The sequence below is a fragment of the Camellia sinensis genome, chromosome 1 (assembly GCF_055761805.1).
Source record: "Camellia sinensis isolate YWXY chromosome 1, ASM5576180v1, whole genome shotgun sequence".
In the NCBI taxonomy this organism is placed as follows: Eukaryota; Viridiplantae; Streptophyta; class Magnoliopsida; order Ericales; family Theaceae; genus Camellia; species Camellia sinensis.
The window spans coordinates 80,725,514-80,736,277 of NC_138961.1; the positions used below are offsets into that span (position 1 = coordinate 80,725,514).

A 10,764-nucleotide genomic window follows, 5' to 3' on the forward strand; every position below is an offset into this window, starting at 1 on the left:
AAATAATAACATTAAACCCATCAAATAAGACATGCATTGAGATGCAAAAGTTCCACATTCTTCCATTTATCAGAGTTCTATTACATAAGTATTACATGTTAACAACAAAAGTAAAATGCCCTACGGGCTTACAGCTTTCCAAGTTAACACTTGGTTACAACAAAAGAGTACTAACTCATGCACGTTAAGCCCTTGGCTTGAGTTTACATGTAATACATCAAAAGTAAATCAACATAAGTGTGCCCGCCTCTAGCCTCCCAAGCTATGTCATTGGAGGTGGCATGCTACCTGTACCTGAAAATGATATTCCCATATAGGGTGAGCCACAGCCCAGTAGAAATATACTAAACCAACCATGAACAATGACTAAAATATTAGCAATTGATAGATGGCCAACACTGATACATTTACATAAATCACATATTTATGTCATACGACTTATGAGTCCAAGTTACTTTTCATTTTCTCTTTTTCAACGGATAGGCATATAAGCACTAACCACATTCTCAACAGATATGTATAACAACAATATCCACATTCTCAGATAAACATATAAGCTATGTCCACATTCTACAACAGATATGTATAACCACAATATCCACAGATAAGCATATAAGCTATATCCACACTTCACAAAGATAAGCATATAAGCTCTATCTTCACTTCTTTAGACAAGCATATGAGCTGTATCTACGGAGTTCATCCCCTATCTTCTCTCAACACTATCCGGTTTAGAGGTACATCCCCTATCTTCCCCTAAACCGCGGAGTACATCCCCCATCTCCTCCTCTACACATAACGTATACAAACACATTGGTTCTATATACAATCACTCAATACATATAGTTAATGTATTCTATCAACCGTCAAGTTCCATGACACGCTTCATTGATTAGTTTCAGTTTGCCTAATCATCATGTATTGTCTACAACAATCACGACTATCCTCCACCGATAGCCCAAAGCAGTTATCTCTAAACAGAAAATAAATGCACAATGGATATTCAATCAACATTTCATTTCCTCATTTCTCACAATTAATTATCCCAATTAATTAAACAATGTAATTAGGTTGTTATCCATAATTACCATTTCAACCCTTAGGTCCCATTTTCATCAATGATTCAACATTTATTCCATTTCTCTACTCCAATCATGCATCTAGGTTTATTATGAATAAAATCCCAACTTTTGAAAAATTACACAAAAGCCCCAAACTTTTACCAAATTACCAAACCAACCCCAACATCTCAAAATACTAAAATTTAAAGACAAAATCCATAGAGAGGAGTAGGATATCCCTACCTCGAAGTTTGAGCCAAAAAGGAGATGAAGACTCGAAGATCAACGTGCTCCAAATCTAAACTTTTTCAGATTAAAACAAAGCTCTCAACGCCCTCTATCTTTTTAACAAAGGCCCTAGGCTAGATTCACACTCTAGGGAGATCAATTCTTAGAAAGAGTGTAAGTTTAGAGAGAGAGGGTCTCGGATCTAGGGTTTGGATAAAAAAGAAAGTGAAAAAGTGAAGTTCAAAATCGCTATTGTCCGCTGATATAAAACACGCTCGCTCGAGCGAAGACTTGGTCGCTCGAGCGACCAGACACAGAAACTCTCGCTCGAGCCAAAAACTCAAAAGTGCGCTCGAGCTAAGGAATGCTCGTTCGAGCCGACAACTCAAACTCTCAGGTCTGTAACCAGAAGCACGCTCGAGCGACAGACCTCTCGCTCGAGCGAAGAACAAACCAGACCGCTCGAGCCAAGAAAAGCTCGCTCGAGCCAAGAAACACAACTTTCAAGTCCAGAACCAGACGCCATCACTCGCTCGAGCGAAGCCACTCTGGCTCGTCCCACCAGACACAAACTCAACTCTCGCTCGAGCGACAAACTCCTCGCTCGAGCGAAGGGCCAAAAATCTGGGCAGCAACACTAGGCTCCCAAACACAACCAACCTGAAACAAACCTGCCCAACACATCTTATAACTTAATATACAAAGTAGAGAGAATGCAAACTAGATAATAAACAAATACCAACATCCACGGACACATGTCCGGATCACTGTACAATAAGGGTAAACCCGGGGTCACTATATCTCAGCCCACGATGGGGGTGGAAATATGCCAACCAAGCTGAGTTCTAGGCTAGATTTTTAATTTTTTTAATTTTCTTTTGCTTAAAAACTAGGCCAGATTTGTCATATGTAATGGTTAAATTAAATTTTCAAATCTTCTTAGAAGACATCACATTGGACGGCAATGATCATACTTAAAATTTCTCTGATGGTAATGGAAATTTGGAAATTTAATTAACATATAATGAATTACAACCAACATCAGAGTGTTTTTACAGTAAAAATGACATAATGTAATTCTGCTTACCAAATTTTTTGGTGCATCATAATTGAAACCACTTGTGCTTAAATATTTGAGTGTAACTGTGATCCTGTTTGGTAAAGCTTATTTTCTGCTTATTTCAACTTTTAATTTAATTTAAATTATTTTGATATATTTGATTTAACTTAACAATACAACTTATAACTTTTTATAAGTCAAAAATCAACTTATTCTTTGAATGGAGGAAGAAAAACTTAATTTATAAGTCAAAAATCAACTTATGTTCGCAGCTATAAGTTATAAACTGTTAATTTATAACTTATAATCACTTTCCCACAACTCTACCAAACGAGACCTGTGTGTAACACCAAATGAAATTATTAAAATAAAAATAAAAAAAAAAAACAAAACAAAACAAAAAACAAAAAACAAAATTTCTCCAATTCTACCTTTGGCTATTAACATATACCAAAGTTTTCTAACAAATTACTTGTGTAATTGGAAAGGATAGCAAATCATTACATTGTTCAAATAAAATTTAAAAAAAAAAAAAAAAAAAGGAACAAACAAACAAAACAGCAAAAAAAAAAAGAAAAAAAAACAGAGAGGGAGAGAGAGAGAGAGAGAGAGAATCAAACAGTTTAGTCTACAAGCCGCAAACCAATAATTCATACAAAAAAGCAAGACACTACAAAAGCCTTCACAGCTAGCTACTGTACAAACCAAGGAGATGAAAGAAACCCCAAAAACAGAGCTGCAAAGCATTTCTGAATGAAGGCTGTATTCCAGAATAATATCATGAATAAACACGAGAAGCCCAAATCATTCATTCACTAAAAGCAACACAAACTAAAGCTGAAAAAATGAAACTAAAGATGGCAAATGAAAATGCAATTTGGAAGCGCCGCATAATAGTCACTTGAAAAGAAAATATAGGCTTCTCTCTTCACATGCATGAGAATTACAGCATCTTCTTCAAAATCGCCTGCATTTGAAAAAATATGATGCCCAAAACATTAGTATTAGTTTTTTTAGTGACCAGTCATTCTTATATATAAAAAATATGTGAACATAAAATGCGGGAACACGTACCAATCAATCCTATTAACTAGACTTATTTACCTACAGGTAAATTTATCATGATAAATTTATTTATCAATAAGACTTTGCCTCATTTGAGAACAGACTTTTTTAGTAACATTTTGACTTTTTGGCTAAAATATGATATAAAAAAAAATTAATATTTTTGGAATAACTTTTTGATTTTTTACGAAAAGATGCGCAAAAAATGAAGAGAAAAAGAAATCTTTGACTTTTTGATATAGATTGTTAGTTTTTTGATTTTTTTTAATGACTTTTTGAATTTTAAGCTAAAAAGTGATGTTGCCAAACGAGACCTAGGTAATAAGTCCAAAAAGTAGAATCTATTGGTAATTTACCCTAAAATACAGTAGGGGAAGATCTTATAGAAAAGACCAAAGAGAGTAATGTGATGGGTCAACAAAGACAACAGAATGCAAGCAAATTTAGCAAACAAAGAAATGGTAATGGTCAAGGATCATTTATTCATGCGACGAGTGTAGTCCATATCCAGTCTATGATTTCCCAAGCAAAGTTTGCAAACCCAGAACCAGTTAACACAGAAAAGTAAATGGATTCCAATCAACCATCCTTCGGTAATCATTTCTATACATATATAAAGCACATTTTATGTGATATTTTGATGCACCTTGACCTTCTTAGCAGCAAATTTTCCGCAGCAAAGATAAGAAGATAGTAAATTCTCCAACAAAACTTAACCTGGCCTAATCTCTGGACTTGTGAAGCAAACATGGATCATAAGATTTTATGACCACCTCATTGCCGCTAGGATGAGCTTAGGAAGTAAGTTAATTTCACAACTTTTTCATGTAGGAGTATAAGAAACAACATGAGGTGTTTTTGGGAGGCAATTATCAAATCATGGAAGAAGATGCAGCATCCTTGGTAGAATTCAAAATTGTCAACCTACCGAAGGAAATAATTGTATGACATACTACACGTGCACACACACACACACACACACAAAAAAGCAGAAATCAAAAGTAATGTAAACAATGGCCTATAGAGTATGGACACATCCCCCAACGAAACATAGGCAAGTTCGGCATGCGTGGACAAGGACACGTGCTGGACACATTGTGGAAGGTGTTGGAAACACTTCTGTCCATGTCCTTTTTTTTTCTCTGCAGGACACACATCTCCTTTTCTGAGACACTTAGTCAAAATAGGGGAAGAAGAAGAAGAGGAGGAGGAAAGGTTGCAGATTTAACAAGAAAGACAGACTAGTGGTCTTCCTCATTTGACGTAAAAGGTTAAAAGTCCCAACTCTTTTTCACACACACACAACTCCAATGGCCAACTGTGAGCTTCAGACGATCAAGCAAGGAGGGGAGGCTAACATACGCGGACCATCTTCACAGAGACCTCTCTTCAGTCTTCACCGATGCCATCATGTCAACAAGGATAATATGGTCAGGAGGGAAATATGGCATCAACGATGTGCGATCATGGGCAAGAAAGGGAGTGTGTATAGAAAGAGAAAGTCGAGAGACAAAGAAAGCCAATTGAGAGATTTTTTGGAGAGAGAGAAAGTAATGAGGATTGGGCCATTTGTGAGTATGGGGTACTTGTATGGAGGGAGAGATGGTCAACTGACCACACACAAAGCCTGGTTTTGGGCCATTTGCCTATACTTTCATGCTTTCACAAGGGGAAACTAGGAAGTCAAGGAGTTCAATAAGTGGGGAGAGAAGTGAAGAAACAGGGAAGGAGGAGGAGGAGAGAGAGTTATGAAAAAGATAAAGCAAAAATCTAGGAACTATGAGAGAGAAGGAGAAATCGAGAGAGTTTTGAAATCAATGGTGATTTTAGGTCTGATCAAGAAGAAACTTTAGTATGTAATTTATGGGATTGATGTGTATGTATCAATTGGTATTGATCAAGAAATTTGTTAGTTACCTCCTACCACTTGTGTATTTATTCTATAATTGAATACTTGTGTTTCTTATGTTTGTATAAAATATGGGTCAAGTAGGAAATTGAAATTGATTTTGAAAATATTGAATTAATTGTAACCATTAATTTTTGTGTTATTAAAATATATGTTTTAATGTCATTGAAAATCTTGTATTTTTAGAAACATGGCTCAATCTAACTAATATGCTATGTTACAAGGACTCGGGTATAACTGTTTGCATCTGGTATGTATCTAGAGGTCGGACTCATCAAATCACAAATTTAAGAGTATGTAGAATCAACAAAAAAAATGCCATAGTTTTATACTTTTAACCAAGCTTTTGAGATAAAATGGTACTATATATCCCTAATAGTGTCAAAAAGACATTTATAACAATTATACAACGATATGTATATATAATAATAGTGTTATATACAATTATATAATAAATGTCCATTGAAAAGAATCTAACACATATGCCTTACTTCAAGTGTCAAGTGTCCGACACAAGTATTTGATTTATTTTGAAGAGTCCGTGTAACAAAGCTAATATGATATGGACCCTAGCCAATGGGGGTTAAGTATTGGAAAAGAAACTAGTTTCTTTTGGGCTTCGACCACAAAGCTAAATGTGGTTCTAGACCTTGTCATAAGATAATGTGACTGTAATCGCAAAGACTCGTGTTTGTGTATATCGGACTATCAATTATTAAATCTTTGTATTGAACTGTTAAAATGATTTATTAAACATTGGAACCTTCGAATATAACAAGTATGTTTAATAAATATTCTGATCAATGCATGCTCATGGTGCAACGCATTATGAAATTAAAGTTCTTTTGTTATTCTTTGGTTATGAAAAATCCATTAAGATATTTTTTGAAATATATGTTTTTAATAGATACTTGATCCTACTAGTTGTGGTAGTTAGTTATTTACAAGGCTCTTGAGCTTACCCTGTTCTCCCCATCACTGCAGATTCCAAGTTGACTTTGAAGTATAGTCCAATACGTGATTAGATTATATGAAGAATTATTGATGATGAAAAATTTGAAATTCTTTCATATTATTTAAAGTCCATAAGCAATTGTAAATTGGAGATTATTCATTTAATTTTTAATTTTTTTTTTTTGGAGGGGGGTGGGGGGGGGGGGGGGAATTTAAGGATTGTTATTTGAGAAAAGTTGCTTGGGATTTAACTCGCACACTCGGTCCATGGGAGCCGGGTTTGGGGCGTTTACAATTTTTTTGTTGGTAAAAATGAACCTCTCCATTTCCATATGAAATGGGGAGGATCCAAATCCCTTACATTTAATTACGACAATTCTGAGCTTGGTCACTTATCAAAGCTTTCTTCTCCAGATTATTATGTTTTGAAGGCTAAGACAATAACGAGTGATTATTTAGTACTCCTTGAGTATGGACACGTGGTATTCCATAAGGTTTTGATTGGTGGAAAGGCATAAGAACCCACAATTCATGTTGGAGATGGGAGAACAACATGGGGTTAAATAATTGATGATTGGCTTGAAGTATGACCACGTGGTGCTCCGGGAATATTGAATAATTTCCCGACAATAACTTGTAATTTTTAAATTACCTTAATTACCAAAAAGATTACCCAAAATGATGGTTAATTCTTGTCTCCCCACCAAAGTTTTTAAAGGAAATTGCATAAGGCAAGGAGCTTTACCCCTCGTGAAGTAAGGCATAAGCCTCAAGGTGTAGAGGCATAAAGATTTTGAATTTCTATCGTTATTAGTTAATAAATTAATTAATTTAAAGATGTAAATATTTTTTTCATCAAGGTTTCAAATATTTCACTACAACGAAGTAAATTTTCTCTCATTACATGTGAAATCGACTTTTTTAACTTCAATTATCGAACTTCTCACTAGAGGGTTAGTGTGTTTTCTTGGTTGTAATTTACAAGATATTTCCTATGAAATATAATTACAAAATAGGTTTTCTTCATTATGTTTAAATCATGTATAAAACTCAGATTACAACATAAGACAACATATGCTTTTATGCAGAAGGCATACAAGGCACATATGAAACACACACCTAAGATTACAATGTGGAAGCCTTTGGGGAGTGTGGCATAAAAATCAAAGCCTCGATTCGTTTTACCCCAGCTTCGCCTCAATAACACCTTTCAAAACATTGATCTCTACAATTGGAGGCTAACGATGTGGTTGGTTGGGAGACTTGAAAAGATAAAAAAAAAAATATATATAGATAAAATATTAATAAAATATACCTACATTTCACTCAATTTCACGCACATTTTCCTTTTCCTTTTAATTTTCTCTTTCCCTTCTCAAAACCTTTCCCAAATCCCTCAACCAAAAATGGCATAAAAGTACAGCACTTTCTGGGTTTTTTTTGGCAACAAAAGAGTGGTTAATTTCCTCAACATGAATGCAAGAACAATGATGACTTTTCAGGAATTTGGAACCATCAATTTTCTCATTTGCAAATACAAACACACAGAAGCACACGCAAACAAGCACATATCCATCTATGCATTATGAATATATCAAACGAAATCTCAATTTCAACACAATAGACCACACTTCTCACTCATCAACAACATTTTTAATCATTGATCCATATATATATATATAGAGAGAGAGAGAGAGAATCTCACTTACACAATCACTTGGCGACCATCCTGGCAATGAAATCCTCGTAACGGATCTTTCCATCGGATCCGACTTCGACCTCGCGGATCCACTCGTCGAACTCAGCCGGATCGAGCTTCTCTCCAATACTGGTGAGGATGTGCCTGAGATCGGAAACGACGACGAAGCCGGCACCGTCCTTGTCGAGGACCTTGAAGGCATCGCGAAGCTGGCGATCGAAGGGTTCGGGCTTGAGGTGCTTGGACATGAGGTCGAGGAAGCGAGGGAAATCGAAGGGCGAGTTGAGATTCTCCTCGGCGACGATGGATTTGAGCTGAGCTTGGGTAGGGTTTCCGCCGAGGGAGCGCATCAGGATGCCGAGCTCCGACGGAGCGATCTTGCCGTCGCCGTCGGTGTCGAAGAGTGTGAATGCCTCTTTCATGGAAGATACTTGCTCGTCGCTCAGATCTTTTCCCATTGTTGCTGCTTCTTCTTCTCTCTCTACTTTTCTCCTATCCTATGATTATCTGTATTGCTTCTCTCTCTCTCTCTCTCTCTCTCACTCCGTTTGAATCGCTGAGGTGAGAAAACAAACAAATATTTGAGCCAATTTCCCAGAAATAGGCACTGCCAAAAGTTAGTGGTGTTTGGCATTAGCAGATTGTTTATAGGTACACAATTTTTGTGATTGAAATGGTTCAAAATTGTTAAAATGATGTTGTTTTAAGTATAAAATAATTTTAAAATTATTAAAATGACATCATTTTAATAATTTTAAACCATTTAAATAAAATTGTGACCTTCAGACATTTTTCCTTATAATAATCTTATTACAATACTTTAAATTTAATTCATACTTTATATTTTTATATAATAAAAAAATTTAAGTTTTAAGTGTGACCCACATGTTTGGCTCTAACTTTTTTTTATTCTCCAACACTTAAACACTTACCCACAACTAGGGGTGTGCGCGGTGCGGGTCGGTGCGGTTTGAGAGAAAAATAGAAACCGTATGGCGGGTGGCGGATTGATAAAAGTGTCACTAGAATTTGCCATTTTTCTTATCAAAAACCGGCGGTTCGGTTGGCAAATAATGGCGGATTTGCCTTGGCGGTTCGGGCGGATTGGCGGTTTATAAAAAATATAATTCAAATTACAAAACTTAAATAAAAAAGTAAAAAAAAGACGAGAGATATCGTGATGTTAAGCATCTTGCGAAGCTTTCTTCTGATGCAGCAAGTGTAGCAACAACATGATAATATCAACAACTATGCCATCAGTTCATTACAAGCATCTGTGGAAGCTACAATGATCAAATACAATACATAAAATTCCCCTTGAGCAGTAATGTAATACTATATTCTAAGGTATAGAACAATAAGCAAACTTAAGTAAAAAAGAATTTTTAGAATCCTATAAAACATGATTTAATAGTGGTGCGGGTCGGTGCGGTTTGGAAGAAAAATAGAAACCGGCGGATTGATAAAAGTGTCACTAGAATTTGCCATTTTTCTTACCAAAAACCGGCGGTTCGATTGACAAATAATAACGAATTTGCCTTGGCGGTGCGGTTTGGTGCGGTTTCGGCGGTTTCGGCGGTTTCGGCGGTATTATGCACACCCCTACCCACAACATTTCATCAGAAATCATTCCATCAGACACAAATCAGAGAAGAGACCACAGTAACTAGCAGCTATCCCACCCCCCTCACGCTATAGTTGTCACACCTCTATCACACCGGAGTTTCGCACCTCTACCTCCCATCGTCCACATTGACATTTGTTTTGCAAAAATTACAATTTTAATTTTTGATTTGGAATTTTTAATTTCAAAATTAGTACTTTTTGACATTAAGGTTTTGATTTTGATTAAGAATAGATGAAAATTTTCTAATTGCTGATTTGGGGTTTCACTTCTTTTATACTTTATTTTTGCTCCTGGGCTTTTTGTTTTTTTTTACTAATTTTGTCCCTATCTCTGCTAAGAATTAGACATTCGAGTAGCTTATTAGTAAATTAGTAATTTCCTTCTTTATTTTTGGTCCTTTTAACTCACTTTGGTTGTGGTTGTAAAGTGTTTTGATAAATAAAAAATTATGAAAATTGTTGAGCAATGCCCAGGTTTTGTTGTTTTTTGTTTGGTAAAAAATAAAAACAAAAATGTTATGTTTATGAGCTTTGGTGATAAGTAGGGGTGTGCGCGGTGTGGGTTGGTGCGGTTTAGGAAAAAAATAGAAATTATATGGCAGGTGGTGGATTGATAAAAGTGTTATTAGAAATTGTCATTTTTTTATAAAAAAAATCGACAGTTCGGTTGGCAAATAATGGCAGTTTCGACTTGGCGATTCGGGCAGATTGGCGGTTTGTAAGAAAACATAATTTAAATTATAAAACTTGAATCAAAGAGTAAAAGATCTAATTTATAAATTAATTAAAATAGTCAAAAATTAAAACATTGTGTTTTCATTTTGTGCTCCCTAGACAATATTATGAGAACACTTTGATTAAAGCAAAATAAATAAAGCACTTTCATGTGCTCACCAGACAATATGATGAGAGCATCACTAAGAATTTATGTTTTATGCAACTAGAAAAGCTTTGATACAACAAATAAACAACTAATAAACACTACCTATTTGTCTACTTCGGTAAGAGATAGATATTGAGGAATGGAGAGAGAGCGGAGAGAGAGAGAGGAAAAAGAACCACATACCAGGCAACTCGGCTAGCAGAGAACAACAACGAAGAAAAGACAGCAGCGACGGTGAGAAGATAGCAGCGGCGGTAAGCGGACAGTAGCGATGGCGAG

At 35.6% G+C, this 10,764-nt stretch overlaps 1 protein-coding gene across 1 annotated transcript; it reads right to left on the reverse strand.

Annotated features, from left to right (window-relative positions):
• Positions 1-2,971: 2,971 nt before the first annotated feature.
• LOC114256924 (putative calcium-binding protein CML13) lies at positions 2,972-8,608 on the reverse strand. Its single transcript, XM_028196611.2, has 2 exons — positions 7,987-8,608; positions 2,972-3,316 (listed from the first exon to the last, which is right to left on the reverse strand). The coding sequence occupies exon 1, from the start codon at positions 8,432-8,434 to the stop codon at positions 7,991-7,993; it is 444 nt and encodes a 147-aa protein (XP_028052412.1). The 5' UTR covers positions 8,435-8,608; the 3' UTR covers positions 2,972-3,316; positions 7,987-7,990.
• Positions 8,609-10,764: the final 2,156 nt, after the last annotated feature.

Excerpts from the sequence above, each read along its gene's own strand:
- LOC114256924 (XM_028196611.2), bottom strand. The coding sequence starts at position 8,434 with ATGGGAAAAGATCTGAGCGACGAGCAAGTATCTTCCATGAAAGAGGCA.